Below are 20,122 nucleotides of genomic sequence, written 5' to 3'. Positions count from 1 at the left end.
GCCATTCCATCTCAGTGCCAACTGCTCAATCCTATTATTGTATAAAAGCAGGCAGAGACAACATACAAGTGTATGTCTGGCTATGTTCTAATAAAAGTATAAAAACAGGTAACAAGCCATATTTGGCCCATAAAGAGTTTACCAAGCGGTAATCTGAGCTGTCAGATTGAATGACCTCTGTTAGGTTTGAGTGGATAGCCTTTCTTTCATGAAAGCCTGATATTAATCATTTGTTTTCTTTCTTTTTTTTCTTAATCAGTGTAGCTAAACATAATTTCTTTTTATTATGAACTGGAGTTTCGTTTTATTTTTTCCATATTTGTTATATTTTTCTATTATAGTGGTTTTTCTTTATTATTTCCTCTTTCCTACCTAGTTTGCTTTTAATTTTTTCTTATTTTTCTAGCATCCAGAAATGGAAACTTTAGATTACTGATTTTAGACCTTTCTTATTTTCTCACATAGCCTTTAAAGATGTAAATTCTCCTCTGAGTTCTTTAAACTGCATCCCACAGATTTGGGGATGCATAATTTTCATTCAGTTAAATTATTTTCTTGGGCTGGGAATGTGGCTTAGCGGCAGAGTGCTTACCTAGCATGCACGAAGCCCCCAGTTCGATTCCTCAGTACCACATAAACAGAAAAAGCTGAAAGTGGTGCTGTGGCTCAAGAGGTAGAGTGCTAGCCATAAGCAAAAAGAAGCCAGGGACAGTGCTCAGGCCCTAAGGTCCAAGCCCCAGGACTGTCAGAAACAAAAACTCTCACTTCTTTTATAATTTGTTTTTGAGCCATAGGTTCTTTAGAAGTGAGAATTTTAAAAGATACTGTGTTATTATTGATTTCTGATTTAATTCTGTTGTTGTCAAAACTATACTAGGTAAGAGTTCAACCTTTGGAGATCTATTAAGATTACATTTATGGCCTAGCCATATGGCTTTTCTTGGTGATCTCATCAGATCTGAAGCCAGTGGACTTGGTGTGTCAAGGTCACACCTAGCTGACGCATTGGCTAATCATTGGTTCTGCGATAATATAGTTAGCAATTGTAAACCTTTCAGAAAGTTCTCGAAAGAAGTCAGTTTGAACCATATAAAATGGTCATTTCTGAAGTGAAAAAAGGGCTGAATATTGCCAGTGTCTTATAACTCAACCTAATAGTATATTTCTTTGCAGTAGCTCTTAGGTACTGTATTTGTTACAAGGTCAGATTTTGTTAGGTCTCAAATCAGTTTTTTAAAGAATGAAATGGGAGAAGTACATACCAGAAAAACTCAGCAGTAAGTGTCCTACCAGTAATTGTAAAGAAAAATTGAGTCAAAAGAAGGTGTGTGTTATGTACTGTCCAGTACCAATGTAGTCAGAGCTTCAGCTGAAGTGAGAGTAGGGACTCAGGACTACATTCCCTTAAAGATGCAGGTATGCATTTTACATGTAGGACCTTGGGTGAGGAGCAAAGAGAGAAACACAATCTAATAAAAAGCCTCTGAAATAAGGTTATTTAATCCTTAGAGGCCTATGAATTTGTGATATTCAACAAGATCAGGTTTTATATTTCCATGGACTTTTCACCTCCTTGACATTTGGGGAAATAGGAATTATACTCAAATAACTTCCTGTACCCCATGGAATTTCATTAATGTCCAGGAAGAAGAGAAATTCAAGACACTCTTGGAAGTGGCATCCCTTTCTTTAATACAGGCAGCTGATGATTCTGTGGTATTGAGATTCCATTGCTGGACCTGCCCAAAGTCTTCCGTCTTCCCTGTGAGCAGGTCATCTTGAAAGCCACAATCAGGCCTGCTTGTTTTCATGAAAGGACTGGAGATGCCAGTGGAGCTTCCTGGGGCCTATCAGCTCACCAGGGAAAAAGTCAGCTATGAATGGAATCTAGGAGCTAATCCAAGTGGTTTATCAAGTTGCTGCAGTCTCTAGGGTTTCCACCAGGCCCTTTTAGTCTGCTGTTTAACCTGAGCTACTGATTACAATGAGGAAAACCCTGCTAGTCATGACTCAAATAAATTCTTTCTGGCCACAGGGTAAAGTTCAGTACAGTGATTCTGTTGGCTTGAATCACTGTGATCTAACACATGGCTTATACAGCCAAGCCAGGACTGGGCCTACAGTAGTTGCTGCTTATGGCCATTTCCATAGCATACCTGGCTGAGGTCAGCCACAAAGACTCTCTCTTAGTGCCAGCTAGTCATCTCAAGCAGGGAGGTGTCTCCTTGTCTTGGAACTGGGAACTGACTATCCTGGATTTTAGTTCCCATTAGTTTCTTTATTGGTAATAAACAGAAGCAAAATGAAACATTATTCAATAAGCTAGTGTTTCATATGCATTATTGTGGTTGCCACATTGTGAAGCATGTGCTATTATCTTCATTGTTCTCTTGAGAAACTGAGTATCACTAAGAGCAAATCACTTTCTTCAAGGTTATTTGCCTGGGAAATGATGAAACTTTGATTTAAATTCAGATCTGTTGTGGCTTTCAGTTTTGTGTAGTATTTCCTAGACAAAGAACAGGCAGTTCAAAAGAGCTGATTGTGCTTTTGGAACACATATTGCCCTCGCCTCCCTCCGCTCCCTTACCATTTTCAGGTTATCTGAAAATAAAGATTGGCTATAAACCAACACGTTGTCTGGCAGTTATACAACAATAAAGGAGGCGAGTGGAAGTTAGAACACTTTCTATTTTTCAACTTTCTCATGGTCTAAATAGAATCACAGAATTATTCAATCATATTTTGGACAGATATTTATTTAGCACCTGCTATTGGGGGGACACAAAAATATCCACAATGGCTGATTGATTGTAGGGGAAAATGAGGCAATAATGATGAACAGAAGAATGAACTAGAATAGTCACTTCTAATGTTGGAGCAGAAGGTTGTGGGGAGCACTGAAGAAGGGGAAGTGCATCTTGCCCACACCCTTCACAGATTTCCCATGAGCTATGGAAATCACCAGAATAAGATTCCATTCATTGGAGAGGAAAGGTTTTGGCGCCAATGTTTGGCCATCTAGTAGCTAAGAATATCCAAGCCTTAACCTTTTTTGTTCCTGACAAAACAAATTCAGATGCTGTGTTGAATTAGCATACACAGGTCTCCAGGAATCAATATCTGAACTCTCCTTTATTTCCGTGAAACATTCTCTCCTATATTTTTCATTGCAACATGTTCTTGTATTTGTCTTCCTTTTATCACTGAAACCATTCTTTTTGAAACGTGTTTCTGGAGCTACTCTTTCATATTTGAGAAAGTTTGCCTCTACATGCACTCACTTAACTATATGACCATTTGCAGGATCTTTTGGAAGAAATTCTTGTAAGCGTACGTCAAGCCCACAAGCTGAATTCTATCAATGCAAGTGTTTGCAAATGAAGTTTTTGTGGATCATAGCCGTGGCCATTTACTTGCTTATTGTCTGCAATGGCTGCTGTTTACAGCAGCAGAATTAATTGACTATTTGAGACAGATTATATGGGTCCCCCGGATCCAAATATATTCACTCTCTGTCCATTTAAAGAAAAACTTTCCTATCCATGTTCTACACCAGTATTCTCATGTATTCTTAGCATTGGCTATAAATTTGAATATTCTAGAGGGCCTTTACAAACTCCTACTGCTTGGTCCCTAGGCTGAAAATTTTTTATTTAAGTGGCTTTGGCTGGGGCCAACCATTTTGTTTGTGTTTTTTAAGGCCCCCTCCCCCAGATGATTCCCGAGTGGAGGTCCACTGGTCTAAGACTGATCTGCAGCTGCCCCCTTTAGCAGCAGGATATGACTGTTACCATGACTCCATGAGTGAGACACTGAGAGTGGTTTGGGGTGCCTGGGAAAGAGTCCACCTTATCTTGGTGAGAAAGTGCTGACTCACCCTGGATTCTTGGGTCAGGTGGTGGAAGAAGCTTGACCTTATCAGCCATGAATCCTGCCAACATTCTTTCTGAGCCTCCAAGCCCATCCCACTCTGACTATCTTCCATCGGCTCTGCTAAAGGGTTTCTCATCTGCTGTCTGGGTTAGGATAAGGGCTGCAGGCAATCTGCTCAGCCTTTTGTTTTCCTTCACGCAAGCATGTTGGAGCAGGCAGGAGAAAATGGATCACACAGCATTTTTCACATGTATTAGCTGGCACGCCTCGATCTTGAAGGCTATAGCAGAGATAATCCCTCAGGAGCCCAAGTCCCAGACATGAATCCTTCCCTGAATGATGGCATAGTATAGGTCAAGTCACTGCAAACTCAGTCTTTTAATCTATAAAGTGGAAAACATAATCATTCATTCCCCTTCACAAAGATTTTATGAGGAGAGATGAAATCCACGTGAAAGGTACCCTATAATAGCAAGGTATAATAATTTTCATTGTTGTGGTCCAGCTAAGCTTATACCCTTTTTATTATATCATCCAAAGCAATATTATATGTCTGAGCAGACTCTTTGAGCTATTTAATCACTCCATATGCTCAACTCTCACGAGAGAAGAAAGCTTCTGAGGTAGAAGTCTGGTCTTTAGCATAAATTTTGAGATTGAGACATGCTTAACAGAGGAAGACAGTTCTTTCTTTTTGAAAAAAATAAATGTGAAAGGTATGGTGTTTAGAAGGAGTCTGGAGTCAGAGCTGTTTCTTGAATTCTGTAAGTGGTTCTGTTAAACTTACTGTTTGATGTATGCAACTTAAATTGCCTTTTGTCTTATCTCAGACCTGGAAGTTCCCAACTTCAGAGAGCATATGATTAGCCTTAGTATAGTAAAATCTGTCATTTGAGATGATTTCAGCTGTAAGTAATGGAAGACTAACTCACATGGGCCTAAAGAGTAAGGAAATTAATTGTCACATAACAAGAGTCCTTTAGAGTTTGGGTAGAGTTTTCCATTGGGGGATCTGGTGGCTCCTTGGGGGTTTTGGTCCAGTAGAAAAAAATTAAACTTTTAAGGTTTGGAAATAGGCATTCTCGTTTAAGAAAGAATTATGATTCTCTATTTCTGTCTCTCTCTGTGTCTCTCTGTCTGTTGCCTTCTCTGTGTGTTTTGTTGATATTTGTTGGAGTGTTCTACTTATAAACTTCACCTCTAGCCCCAAAATGCTGTTTTAAAGAATATTTTGCTCTATGGTTTTGAGAGATCACAATTCAACGTATAAGAAAATTTGAGATAAAGCTGGCAAAAATTGCGTTCTTCCAGATATTTATTTCTAGTAGATTCAAATGTTTGAAGTTCTGACTGAATGAGGCTTAAATAGTAGATTTTCCATAGAGCTGTTTTTAGAATGAGAGATCTGAACTGCTTAAATTAACTTTGGATGTGGTACTAATTGGGTTTTAAATAACTTTGCTGTGTAAGCTCCTTGACAGTTTTGAGCTATCCTTTCCAATATAAAGTCAAGAAGGGATTTTGAATTAAATTCTAGTTGTAGACACCTAAGTTAACTGTTGACAGTCACCTTTCGGTACCCAAATCTAGGGAGTAAAAGAAAGAGTGCTGTCCTGCAGAGAGATCTTTTGAGTAGTTATGTTAAGGACACTAGCCAGGAGGAAGATGATTCCAGTGTCTGGGTGACTCACAGATAAAGACAAGGAACTAAGGAAAAGAGTACAAATCAGGTAGTTGGAGTGTAAAAGTATGACTTCAGACATCTAAAGAAAAGAGAAAGAACCATCAAGAAAAAGCAGTGGAGAGAGGTGAAAAGTGTGGTAGGCATGAGAAATAGCCCATGGCTGTTCTGGCTGTTGGAACATTGGAAAAGGTGGAATGTGGGGCATGTGTAAACAGCTCTGTGGCACTATTCACCTCTGGTATTGGCTACTCACACTAATGATGCCTGTAAAAAGCATTTAAATCATGTGCCCGGCACTGTTTGAGTATTAGAGCTATGAGGTATATTTCAGCTAACTATTCATCAGCAACAAGCTGTGAGAAAGGAGTGTGAGTTCCTTACTTCAGTTTCAGGGGAACAAACAACTTGGGAGCAAAGCTTTTCTCAGTCCTGCCAGATTGACATAGTATTGACACTGAGGTGATAAAAACTTGCCTTTTTTTCTGGTGCCAGTTCTGGGGCTTGAACTCAGGGCCTGGGCACTGTTCCTGAGCTTCTTTTGCTCAAGGCTAGCACCTTACCACTTGAGCCACAGCACCACTTCTGCCCTTTTCTGTATATGTGGTGCTGAGGAATCGAACTCATTGCTTCATGTATATACAAGGCAAGCACTCTACCACTAGGCCACATTCCCAGCCCCTATTTTATAAATTCTTAATGTTTCTCTTTCCCATGTCAAAGCGTATTTATCTGGAGAATATAGATGTGAAGAAAATGGAGATAATTTCATTTGTGGTATAACCACAGATAATAGGCACAGTTAACTTTTTGTTTCCTTCTGTCACTTCTGTCTGTATACTGGAAACAAAGCAAAAAAAGATGGGTTCACACTACAGGTACCATGCACATAGTTAGACAGTTTTCTACATCATAATCCTTTTCCTCTTTTGCATATATGCTTGTGGTGTGTGTATATCACAGCTTGAATTGTGCGTGTTTGTGTGTGTGAGGGTCAGTATCAAGGCTGAACTCATGGCATGGCACTCTTACTTGTCCGTGGTTGCTTCTCTACCACTTAAGCCACACCTCCAACTGGGCTTTTTGCTTGTTAATTGGAGATGGAGTCTTGCAGACTCTTCTGCATTGGCTGGCTTTGAACTATGATTCCCCAGGTCTCAGTCTCTTGAATAGCTAGGATTACAAGCATACGTTACCCTTGGTTGTCTGAATGTATGCTTTTTAGTCTGAGTAGATTTATAGCAGAAATAAACAGTTTTGACTTACTACCTAAAGCTATGTATTTTCTTATGTGGAATCATGTAGAAAAATCTCTGCAAAAATTAAACATCAAGAAAAGTTCAGGTCATGAAATGTTAATTCTTTAGGAATCAGAGCCCATATGTAAATCTGAGACTTAGAAATAATTATTTAGTATGGTAAGTCAGGAGTTCTTTTGTGCATTATTTTAAAGGATTCATTATGAAATACTTTCTCTGTGTTTAGCTTTTTCTGGATATTCAACAAATACAAAGTACGACCCACACCAAATTAAAGCAGAAATAGCAAGCCGTCGGGACAGGGTAAGTAAAACCAGTGTTTTCACAGGTAGGAAGTCCCATGCATATTTTATGTAACACTCCTTATCATGGTTCATTCTGTGGTTCTCAGCATGTCTAACACTTAGTAAGATTTCAGTTTCATGGATTATTATTGGATTTTGTTTTACTTTCCTTTTTTTTCCCACTAGGAGGAAAAAGTTTTATTTTAAAACTCTAACTCATCTGACAAGTGTAGTTAGTAACTCTGTGCATGTTTCATGAGGCTGAACTTACCAACCTATCGGGAGTGACATCAGGACCCTGTCTCATGAGAGTGCTTGCTTCCCCAAGCAAGCAGGATGGCCCCCTTGACTGCAGTAGCTGCCCTTCTCCTGGGGTGACTAGTCACTGAGGGCTGATCAAAGAGGTTCTGATAGTACTCCTCTTCTGAGGCTTGGATTCCTCAAATATCCCCTTGTCTTATCCTTGTCTACCTGAGAGTCTGGCAAGGAGCGCACTTGTGCTGCATTTGTGGTTAAAGCTCAGGAGATACCTTGGCAATGAGGCCTCCTGATGTGTCTGTCATTCTCTGAACCGGGGTTTAGCTTTTAGTGAAGTGGTTCTCAAAAATTTAGCACAGCTAAAAAAAGAATCTGGGAAACATTTTAACAGTATAAGCTAACAGCACCCCACATCTCATGGAGACCTGGGGCAAGTTCTGAAATCTGTTTAAAAAATTATACCGTGCTAGGCACTGGTGGCTCTTGTCTGTAATCCTAGCTACTCAGGAGGCTGCTGAGAACTGGGATCTGGCTCAAAGCCAGCCCAGGCATGAAAATCTGTGAGAGTCTTATTCCAATTGACCATCAAAAAGCTGGAAGTGCAGCTGTGGCTCAAGTGGTAGCGCATTCACCTTGAGTGAAAAGAAGCTCAGGGACAGTGTCCAGGCCCTGAGTTCAGGACTGGCATACACATACATAAATTTCACTAGGCAATTTGAGTTGCATACAGTCATAGAGACCTACTTTTACAGACTGTTTCCTAAGTGAGATCATTGAGAAGATGAAAGTATCACAAGTTTGTTAATTGTGAGGTGTAATTTGTCATCTTGAAAAAGAAAATCATTACCAGTTCCCCACTTGGGTAGATACTTATCAGGACTGGAAATATTTGAGTCTAAGCAAGGTTATTTAGCAGCAGTTTTATTACACATGGATGCATGGAGGTTCATGAGAGAGTAGATGATCCAGGGAGTTGCAAGCTAAGTAGAAACGTAGATGACAGGGCAAATAATAACTGTCGAAATAATTTTTCACAGCTTATTTTTAGAAAAAATGTATTTTCTCTTTAGCTTTCCAGATTAAAGCGAGAGCTGACCCAGATGAAACAGGAACTGCAGTACAAAGAAAAAGGCGTGGAGACACTGCAAGAGTGAGTTGCCTGAATTTGTCAATGGCAGTATTTTCCTGTCAATTCCTTTTGTTCTGACATACTTGGTTCCTGGGCATGTGTCCGAAAGCCTAATGAATGACCTTCACTTTCATGCCCTTATTTGTGCTTTTATTTCCAAACCTAAACACCAGAGTCTCTCTATTTCTTGAAGATACTTGTTAGTTTTATTCTTTAAAAAATTTTTTGTTCTAGGAATCTCTAACTCTCGTTTCCTGCATGAGGAACAGGAAGTGTTTCTCTTTTCCATTTCTCCCTACTTTGACCCTGTTATACTAAACTGCACCCTTATTACTAACATTTTCAAAGCAACTTTTCATTCTAAAATTAAATTATAGCTCCTCAGTCTTAGTGGTCACCTTCATCATGCTCAGTTGTCACATGTGGCTAGTGTGCATTTTCTTTGCCATGAATACCAGTGACATTTTGGACCAGATGACTGTATAGAGGGGCCATCCTGTGCACTGTAGGAAGTTGGGTAGCATCCCCGTCCTCTACCCACTAACTGTTGCTAGAACTCACTGTGACAACTGAAAATGTCTCCAGACATTCCCATATGTACCCAGTTGAGAAGTACAGAGAAGAGATTTCCATCATTATAGGATGTGCTTGCTGGTGGACAGTCTCAGTCTCAGGTCTTCTCCTTGTTCATGCCTTTGTATTTAGAATCTCTGTCAAGAGTTTAGGATGACTTTCTCATAACTGGTGAACCATATGAAGCCAGCTAACCAAAAAAGCAAAATAGTTTAGTTCCAAGTGTGACAGTGCCGGTCTGAAAAAAAAATTCATTCACGTTAAAAATGGTGCTGTGAGCTTTTTGGCTGAGTCCTTCTCTCTATTGGTTCAGAGCCTGGTTTCACTGGCTGAAGCTGGGCATGTACTTCCTGTCCCTAATTTCTCTGAGTTAAACGGTGAGTGTCTTTGTCCATTTTGGTTGCTATAACAAATTACCTCTGACTATGTGGCTTAAACCACAGGTATTTATGTATTTCATAGTCCAAGACTCCATTCCTAGTGAAAACATCTTTCCTGACTTATTTCTCATTACATGGATATGAGGGGGGGGTGCACTCTGTTTTCTTTGGGAGACACTGATGTTATCTAAACCTAATTACCTCTCTAAGGCCTCACATCCAAATTCCACCACACAAGAGGATTAGGTCTTCAACCTAAGAGGCTGGAGGGGGACACAAACATGTAGTCCTTAACACTAATGATTGTTCTCAGTTGTCTAGAGGGCAGCACCAGTATCTGCTACTTAGCCTTCAAGAAAAGCAGGAACTGAGCCAGGTGCTGGTTGATCACATCTATAATCCTAGCTTCTCAGGGGGCTGAGATCTGAGAATCATGGTTCAAAGCCAGCCCAGGCAGGAAACCTGTGAGAAAGACACTTATCTCCAATTAACTACTCCCCAAAAGCCAGAAGTGGAGCTGTGCTTAGGTGGTAGAGGGCTAGCCTTGAGCAAAAACGCTCAGGGATAGCACCCAGGCCCTGAGTTCAAGCCTCAGGACTGGCACCAAAAAAAAAAAAAAAGAAAGAAAGGAAAGAAAAAGGAAAAAAAGGCAGGAACCTACATTGTTTTTTGTGGTTGACAAAGGTGAGCGACATAACATGCTTTGTATCCTGGGTAGAGACTCAGTAGCATTGTTCCAAACTTATGACTGCAGTGTCACTGTTTATGGAGAGATAATAGGTAAATGTGTCTGACAAGTACAATTATCTCAGCCTTATATAAAGGGCAAGAACTGGGCATGTCAAGCCCTATTGTTGAGCACTAAGTTAAGATTGACTTAGCCAGAATTCCTTTCTGTGTTGTTTTGTATTAAGATCATCTAGGCACCAGAGGAGGAGGCACAGAAGAAAGTTGAATTGGATCTGCCTAGAGGGGCTTTGCTTTTTTTCTGGTTTTGATTCTCTGGGCTGCTAAAAGATGGTAGTTTTCAGAAACTGCCATGACCTTGCAGGTGGGTTTTGATAAATCCAAATTGTTGTGCAAGTTATTGCCAACTCTTTGCCTTTTCTATTTCTTACTAGTGTGTTTGCATATAGTGTCTTGTCCTACTTGGTTTATACAGCTGTTTTTCTCATTTTTTTGAAGTTTTATCTTAGGCAAATCAAACTGCATCTCCAGTACTGGCAGTGGCTATTGGTTTTTACTGCCCATTTGGTTCATTTGCTACATGCTTCCCAATCCACTGATACAAGCTCTGTCTATAACCTAGCTAGCCTCAAGCTTCTCAGAGTCCTCCCAGGATACCTCTGTGTATGTGGTGGCTATGTTATCCTGGGCCACTTCTGCTAAAGGGATGGGGAAAGAATAGGAACAGCAAGTAATTGGAATTGATAGATCATTAGAAGGTGCCTGGGCAGCGTAGCTGAATTGGAGGTGGACTTCCTTCTCTCATTGGTTCCTACTATAGCTTTCTTTCACACTACAGTGTCTATGGATAATTTAGTGCTAGGCATGTTTGAAGTAGAGATTGTAGTTTATTTCATTCTCACTGGCAGAAACCAGAGAAAGTAACTGGATCTCAGGAAGAGTTTAAGGCTGGAATCTTAACCAGAAGCTAAACCCTATACTCTTCTCAGCAGGCTTTCCAGACCCAATGCCAGCTCCTTTGACATGGCTCCATCATTTTGGGCAGCTCCATTGCCCTGTTGGGAGACAAAGGGGAGGCAAATGTTCTATTACAATGTTTTCTTAAGGCTGAATAGCCTAGAAAATAGAATGTGCTGGGAACCAAGAAAACTGCCTTGCCTTTGCCTTTGTCAGGAAGTAAATGCGTCCAGTGTAGTTGTCATTTTAAGAATTAGAAATGCAGTCTGTGTTTTTCTTAGTGGGTAGGCAGGGACATAGTAGCCACCATACTTCTGCAGCCAATGTGGAGTATGAGTTGTGCTCCTGGATGAAAGAAGGACATTGCGGTTTGTATTGTCTTTCTGCTTTCAGTAGCAAGGTCCCACGCTTGAGAGCAGTGATTGTAAACTTGCCTCTTGCCAAGGGGAGGCTGCTAGTGCCTGTCAGAGCTGCTGGGAACACCCACCCTCTCTGGGGAGGTGGAGGAGTAGCTGGGAAGGCTGTGGACCTGGCCTTGGTCCTGAGGGGCCCATCCCAATAACCCACCAAGAGGCTAGGCAGCCTTGCATGGAGGAGCTGCTGAGTGAACTCTGGCTTACTCAAGCACATTGCCCTCTGTCTGCAGCTTTATTGTCACTCTGTTTACTGTGTTCTGTGACTCAATGTCAGGAAGAGGAGAAAACTTGAGCACTGAACTGATGCCATTCTTAAAATTCTTTGTAAGTTAAAAAATAATCTGATAGTCTTTCTCTGAGTTTCACAGGCTATTTTTATGGTGTCAAAGATTGGACATTTGTTTGGATCAAGTGGTGCAAATTTATATTTGTTATTTATTGAGAAATTTTGGAAGCATTTTAAGTATTGAAAATATAATTACCTTACACAAGTTGTAAATCCTGACTGCAAGTACAGATAGCATATGATCTCTTACACATAAAGGTGGAGCTTCTCTGGTTTTATTACCAACATTGGTTTAAGGCAGTGGTCCTAGCTTTTCCTTCAGAAACTTTCTGCTGTTCTTGCTTCTCAGAATCTCTAGTGTATTCTTTTCCAGAGTACCTCACCAGGAGTTTGGCTGCTTATAAGCATTTTAAACTTGACTTGTTTATTTTGGTGAATTTCCTGGCTAGCAAGGAAATCCATCATTATGCTTGAGTCCAAGTGGGGAAAAAAGAACCTTTTGTATTTTAGAAAATAGCTGTATATGTTGTTAGTATTGTAGAAGGATTGTGGCCAAGGATAAATTCTGTGGAGAATATATATATATATATATATGCATATATATTCAATATGTATGTGTGTATACACACATATCTCAGTGATGGAAAATGTCAAACATAAAGGTAGAGAGAATAGTATAATGAAACCTTTCTGTACCCCTCATCCCATTTTAGCTTACAAAATAATCAATGTTAGTTCCTCTGTGGCTTTGTCTCATATACTAAGGTCTCAGTCCCTTGTTGAAACAAATTCAAGAATCCCATTTAGTTGATAAATATATTTCCTAAAGTTGTGGACTCCTTTTGGAAGCATGACTATCTTACCAATACCCCAATTCCTAGGCATCCCTCTCTAGCAAGCTTTCATGTTTTGATGGAGTGCTTAGGTACAGATTCTGACGAGGCCCACAGTGTATTTGGGTAATGTGTCTCTTTTTGTTTTCCTGATAATTTATTTGTTGAAGAACATAATTTACTTCTCTTTTAAAATTTTCCTCGATAGATCTTGTTGCTTGAATTCCCTGGGCACTGTTGAACTTGTCCTTTGTCTCTTGTTATTGGAGCACATAGGTTAATTAGTTCAAGAGACTGTTTCTATTTTGTGTTCCTTCTCCATTTTCTTTTTTTTTTCTTAGTAAAGACATTGTTTAGTAAAGGTGGTGGTGTTACTTCCTTTAAGGGCTACATACTCTCTGGTTGTCTCTTTGTTCTGTGAAGATTATCAATGAATTCTAGCATTCTTGGTCTGCTGAATGCAGGAATAGTATTTCCCATCAGCTTTTTATCTAGTGTTGTGCATATGGACCTTTCAGGATGAGTTCCTCAGGGTGGGCTTGCTGGGTCAAAGGGTACATGCTTTTGTCATATTATTGGACATTGCCAAATTCTCCTCTGTGTAGCTATACAATGTTACCTTCCTATCGCTGGTGTATATGCATCCTTGTTTTTCATGGTTTTGCCAAAGAGAATATGTTGATGAGCTCTGGCCATTTGCTAGTCCCATCAGTGAAAGATAGAATCTCTGTTTAGTATTCACTTGCATTTCTTTTGAGGCCCCCTGTAAGAGTCTTCAGGAAATCAGAAAATAGGAGCATCACTTACAATAAATAAAGTGTTAAGTAAAAGTAAGCTTAAATGGCTCACACCTTGCTACTCAGGAGGCTGAGACCTGAGGACTGCAGTTTGAAGAGAAACAGGACAAGAAAGTCTCTAAGACTCTTATCTCCAATTAACCACCAAAAACAAACCAGAAATAGAATTGTGGCTCAAAGTTGTAGAGTGCTAGCCTTGAGTGAACAAGTTTAGGGACAGTGCCCAGGCCCTGAGTTCAAGCCCCATGGCCAACCAAAAGAAAAAGTAAGCTTTACCAGCAAAAGATCTACACAACGTTGGCATTAAGTTTCTGAATCTTAATTTGAGAAGTTTCCTTAATGTGATTCATTTCTAGTGCCCAGAGGCAAATGTAAGGACACAAAGTTAGGATACTTGCAGTGTCTTTGATCAGGAGACCCACAAGAATAGACTGAGCATGCTCATTGGTGTGGGAAGATCCTCTTCTAGTTTCCTAATGGAGATCTGGAATGTAACTTGTGCTAGATTTTTGTCTTGTAGTTAGAAGTTCATTTAACATGGTTTCACCCTGCCATGCCTACATGACATTGCAGCTCTTTTCTGCCATGATAACTATGATGTCCCTGGGTGCTGGTGCAATGGCCAAAATGCTTCCCTGACCACCTTGTTAGCACATCCGTTGTTTGTGGTGCGATATTTCCATATCTGGCACCCAGTCCTTCTTACGGATTCCACTGTGACTGCTCTGAGCCGAGCCACTATTATGACTCACATTCTTGTGTGGTGACCACAGGTATTCTTTTAAGTGTCTCTTCTGCTTGTAGCCTCCTCTTGTAGCCTTCTCTCTCCTGTAGAATAAAAACTAGACTCTAGATGAGTTGTCTCTCTGGTCTTAGCTTTCTTTCCTACTGGTTACTTTCTTTTCCATTAGCCTCATTCTCCAAACTGAGTTTAACTTTTACTCACAGCCTCATGATTGCTTAGCTTGCTTGCTTGGCTGGTGCTCTTCCACTTAAGCCATGCCTACAGCCCAGATTTTTGCTTGTTAATTTTTTATCTGGGCACTTAGTTAAATAGCTCTGACCCCCAACTTCATTATTATTATTATTTTTTTGGCCAGTCCTGGGCCTTGGACTCAGGGCCTGAGCACTGTCCCTGGCTTCTTCCTGCTCAAGGCTAGCACTCTGCCACCTGAGCCACAGCACCCCTTCTGGCCGTTTTCCATATATGTGGTGCTGGGGAATCGAACCGAGAGCTTCATGTGTAGGAGGCAAGTGCTTTTTGCCACCAGGCCATATTCCCAGCCCAACAATTTGCCCTTTTTTTGGGGGGGGCAGTGGGCCTTGGACTCAGGGCCTGAGCACTGGCCCTGGCTTCCTTTTGCTCAAGGCTAGCACTCTGCCACTTGAGCCACAGTGCCTCTTCTGGCTGTTTTCTGTATATGTGGTGCTGGGGAATCGAACCCAGGGCCTCATGTATACAAGGCAAGCTCTCTTGCCACTAGGCCATAACCTCAGCCCCCCCCCCCCCCCAACTTCATTATTAAGTGAAAGAAGATTGTGCTTAGCTCATAAGGCTGTTGAAGGGGTTAAATGAGGTGACAGGTGTAAAGCATGCAACAAGACGCTTTCGTTTAACAGGTGCTTGACATATTAAACTACCCTAAGGTAACATCTATGTATTATATCATATAATATGATCAAATAGTGTGTTTTACCAGTGCTGGGGCTTGAACTCTGGGCCTGAGTGCTATCCCTGAGCTCATTTTGCGCATAGCTAACACACTACCACTTGAACCGTAGCTCACTTCTGGCTTTTTCTGTGATTAATTGGAGATAAGAGTCTCACAGACATTCATTCCTGGGTTGGTTTTGAACCATGATCCTCAGATCTCAGCCTCTGGAGTAGCTAGAATTACAGGTGTGAGCCACTGGCGCCTGGCAAATAGTGCGTTTTATATAGTAATACTTTCTATGATTGTTTCCCCATGACAAGCATAGAACATGTAAAATCCTATGCTTGATATACTGAGCTATTTTCATGTAACAATGTGTAATAATACATAATAACTATTTTTGATAATAGTTGTTCAGAGAATTCTTGCTTTGAGACTATGTTATTCATGGCTTTCATAATTATTTTTTTGACAGGAAAATCTTTTCCCCTTTCTTTTCCTGCATCTGATTACTTATATGAAACTAGAATATCTGTGACAGAGCACTGAGGAGCTGCTGGGGAAGAAAGACTGGGGGCTCCTAACCCTTCCTGGGCTCACCACTCCACTATTGGGCTTGCTGCTCTAGGATTTCTTAGTACAGGGCCAGAACAGTGGTCCTGATCCATTCTTGTTCATGCTTCTCCAGTGTCTCGTAGCTACCTGGATAGAGCTGAGGCCAGAGCTCAGATCCCTGTCCTCAAACTCAAACTTTGGTCTGGGACATGTCCTGTAATACAAAAAGCTACTGCTCTTCTCCATAATGGGATGGGAATCTGTTTTCTCTGATGAAGCAGCTACTCTCTTCTAGTACCTGGCACCTCAGGAGGCTGCTGGCTCTATTTTTGGGTTAGTGATAGCCATACTTTAGTGTTGTTGTTGCTGAAAGCAACAACACTCAAGTAAAACACAGGAACCAATAGCATGGTGTGTATCTATAGGTATTTGATTAGCATCCATTCCCAGGTACTTGAAAACTTAAGATCAATGCTGTAGTAAACAATGAGTTTTATTGGTGGTAAAAAGATAACAGAGTTGGCCCGTTATTTACTTTTTCTCCATGAATAAGTAAATATCACCTTGCCTTGATAATATTCATCAATGCAAATATTACATACCAGGCCTCCTGCCAAATGAGCCCTTTCCTTACTTTTTTCTTTAAATCTCACACCCATACTATGAGAATAGTATTTTTACTATCCTCATTTTTGAGACACAAGGAAACTGGTGGAAAAGGAGGGAGGGGCCTCGCAGATATTGAATGGACAGTCTAGTATGCTACTGTGACTTTCAGTATGCCAAGAGGTGTGTATAGTGGAAACATGGCAGTTTGGCCTGGAAGTTAATAATCGAAATTCTCAGGGTGATGTGTGGGGAAAAGATTAGCACTATAACCTGTGTAATGTTAGGTCTGGAACCTGAAAAGCAAGCTAATTGCTTTCCAGGGAAGGAATTCATTCCATCTCTGGACAAGTTTCCCAAGCTCCTTAGCCCTGAGGGCTCCCACAGCTTGAGATTTAGGTATGGGAGACGTGACAGAGGAAGCACTCCAGAGGCTGCTTGTTATGTGAAGGTGGAGCCGGTCTTGTCCTGTTCTGTGCTCTGCTTCCACCATTCTGAACCAGGCCTGCCATGCATAGGAATTGGCTGGAAGTCTAGATAGATGGACAGATAGAAGGAGGGAGGAAAGAGGAGAGGGAGGGAAAAACAGAAGAAAGGAAGTTTAGATAGATGGGTGTTTGAATTGAAGGAATGACTTGAAGTAGGTCTGGGGGAGAGAAGACTAGAATGAAATAAAAGAGAGGACACAAACACTTCCATCATTTGCATTGTTGAAACTCTTTACTTACTGCTGTTTCCGATTTACTCTCCTTGCACACAAGTCTCATTCATAGGCTTACTTCATAAACATTTTGACTTTTAATCTGGATAGGTGCTGGCAATAAAGAAGACTTAGTCCTCCTCTCAGAGGGGGACTTCATAATCCTTTACTAAAGCTAGTTATCTTGCTGCCTGTTCCTTAGTAGAGGACATGCTTCCAGAGTGAGAGGCAGCCATCTTCTAGCTAGGTCTGAGTTCTTGGCACTTAACACAATGAAAGAAGGTTTTGTGGCGTCTTCACCAATCTGTGTCAAAAATATTGCTTTTAGTTGTGTCCCACATTTCCGTGAAGACTTTTTGGGGTTTTTGTTGTTGTTTAAAGGATGTTATGGTTTTGTGTGGAACAACTTTAAGTTTTCTTTTTTAACTAGGATTGATCGGAAGATGTCAAGTGCTCATACTAACTACAAACTGGATGAGGCTCAGGCTATAATGAGTGAGCTTCACACCATCAAGAAAGCGATTTATACTGGCGAGAAGGAGCGGCGGGACCTGATGCAGGTAGGGCCTAAGGGTGTCCCTTGCAGAACCTGCCCACCTACCCATCTTCTATTTATTACATATGTTATATACAATGTATGTATAATATTATTTATGTGTATTTTATACACACAACTGCTCAGTATGTTTAAATTAGTACACTAATTTCTGGGCCATTCTAACTCAAGTGGCTTAAAATAATAGAAATGAACTGTTCCTGTTTGGGAGGCCAGAAGTCGAGAATCAAGTTGTCAGCAGGGCTGTGCTCCCTCTGAAGGCCTGAGGGAATGGGAGTAGGACTCCTCTCTTCCTCTTCTTAGCTTCTGTGACACCAGGTGTTCCTGTCCCTTCTTGACTTAAAGCTGTATCATTCCAGTCTCTGGTTTCGCTGTCATACAGTCTTCTCCTATGTCTCTTTGTCCAGTTTTCCTCTATCAGAACACCTGGCATTGTATTAGTGACCACCTATTCAGGATGGCCTCATCTTAAATAGATCACATCTGTGAAGGCCCCGCTTCCAAATAAGATCACATTTATAGGTTCTGAGGATCAGCATCTGAATAAATCTTTTGAGGGGATATATAACTCCACCCATAGCAATGGGTGATAAATTGATGTTGTTAGTAATCAAAATCACACAAAACGTCTATGATACGTCTTGTTATTGCTCCATCCTCCTGCTTCTCATAACTACTTGTGTTCTCTTCTTACATAAGCTTCTATCATTCATGCAAATACAAAACAAATGGGAATACATGTCCAAAGGCCCTTATACAAAGTGAGGATGGTGTTGCTGTTCTTCTGTAGCTCCCTTATGTGACAATAAGATTTTGTACTTATTCCCTTATCAGTTCCCAAAGAGCTTCTTTATTTCTAGATCTGGTTGCATGGTATTATACTATGTACATATATTTGAATTATGTAGTAGGGGGTCATTGTAGCTTTGTATCACTTAATGATTTTGCCCCTTGAACTTCTGTGGTTTTTATTTGTTTTAGAAAAAGTCAATGTCCCTCCTGTTTGCTTAGTGGGAGAATACATTCATTGCTGCATATTATAGCTTTTACTTTTCACTTGACACTTGAAGTATCACCTAGTGCCAGAGAGGCATTTGTCTAGATTCTGTAGAATGTAAATTTAGGGAACATAGAATGGGAGGCTCAGATTTACAAGCAAATATGTGACAGATATATAAATAATGTTCTTATTTGGAAGTGCTTCCTAAGATCAAGGCTGTGAGGACTTAAAAGAAAGTTCTCATCATGCTCACCAAAATGTTTACCAGGCCCCATCCCAGTCCTGTTGAATTAGAATTTCTAGGGACAAGGCCTAGTAGTCTGTGTTTTCAGGTGACTGCTCTAGGTTATGATAGCTAAATGATCCATTTGTAGATTCATTTTGAAAGCATGGTAGTACTGAGGGTAGCTAGCTACCATGAATTGAGGTCTCTGTGTATGGCATTGGAACAAGATACCCTATAATCATATAATCCTGGCCATCATCCACGGTGAACCAGGTGACACTTCATGGCAGAGACAGAGAGAATTTACCCCACAAAGTCAAGTGGGACTCCCTGCCTATATTCTCTGAAACCATGGAGGGCCACACCGGGAAAAGCTGCCCAGTTACTTTGCTTGGATTTCCCATCATGGAGGCAGGAGGTACAATTTCTAGAGAAGCCTCATGCCCCATTATCTTCTTTGAGATCTTCACAGCTTCTTCAACTCGGAGAAGCCCTAGGGAGAGGCTTGAGAAACAGTTCTCTTCCATTAAAATTAGACTGGGTTTTTGTTGTTGTTGTTGTTTTTGCTGTTATTTGAACTTAATATGACTAACTCCTTCCAAGGGGCCTTTGTCTCTATTTTGACCCAATTCTGTGAGTTCTATTGCACTTACACATTCTGGTTCTATTATCTGTAGTGATAATTGAAGGTGAATAAGATTAGAAGTCTAAAAGAAATGGTATAAAACATCAGATTTGTCTTAAACTTCCCCACAAAGGGGTTCCATGTGCCCAAACACAGACTTATTATATTTTTTGGCAAACAAACATTCATATAAGATTACTTTTGACAATGTGTAATTATGACTGAAAAAATTGGGTTATAAAACCGCATGAGCATTGTCTAGAGCTGGTTTCATCCTCTGTGGTTTATCTGTAATAATCTTGAGAGGGCCTGCGTCTTGCCAGGGTCATTTACTCATTGAACTTCTTGAATCGAAATGCTTATTTTTTTATTTAGGAAATACAAACATTTAAAATAGAGTAAAAGTGGTACTCTTAACTGTTTTCTTTTATTCATGGGCTGCCAGGAAGACTGAATCTCTTTCTTATTTCAGTGACTGGGAATTTTATTAAAAGTGCACGCAGTGAAAAGACACGTAGTTTAAAATCTAGTGAGAAAGGGGACTAGGTAGGGCAATTCTCCAGTCCTAAGGCTGCAGAGCTCGAGCAGAAGAGAAATGATGCTTCTAAAGTGAAGGGAAACCTTGCTTTCTCTACTTCACAGAGCTTGTCTTCTTCTCTTTTTTTTTCAATTTTTTTATTCTCAAACTGATGTACAGAGAGGTTACAGTTTCATATGTTAGGCATTGGATACATTTCTTGTACTGTTTGTTACCTTGTCCCTCATACTTGTCTTCTTCTCTTC

General features: G+C 40.5%; 1 protein-coding gene across 3 annotated transcripts in view; it reads left to right on the top strand.

The window, feature by feature from the left end:
* The window catches only part of Wwc3 (WWC family member 3), a 108,705-nt gene that overhangs the window by 45,701 nt on the left and 42,882 nt on the right, over positions 1-20,122 (top strand). For all 3 annotated transcript variants that reach the window (XM_048335511.1, XM_048335510.1, XM_048335509.1), the window contains exons 4-6: positions 7,043-7,119; positions 8,429-8,508; positions 17,363-17,492. In XM_048335511.1, the coding sequence (XP_048191468.1) occupies positions 7,043-7,119; positions 8,429-8,508; positions 17,363-17,492 (287 nt within the window). The remainder of the gene's footprint in view (positions 1-7,042; positions 7,120-8,428; positions 8,509-17,362; positions 17,493-20,122) is intronic.

The sequence above is a fragment of the Perognathus longimembris genome, chromosome 28 (assembly GCF_023159225.1).
Source record: "Perognathus longimembris pacificus isolate PPM17 chromosome 28, ASM2315922v1, whole genome shotgun sequence".
Classification (NCBI taxonomy): domain Eukaryota; kingdom Metazoa; phylum Chordata; class Mammalia; order Rodentia; family Heteromyidae; genus Perognathus; species Perognathus longimembris.
Note: the sequence above shows the minus strand (reverse complement) of the source record. Positions and strands in the feature narration are given on the sequence as shown.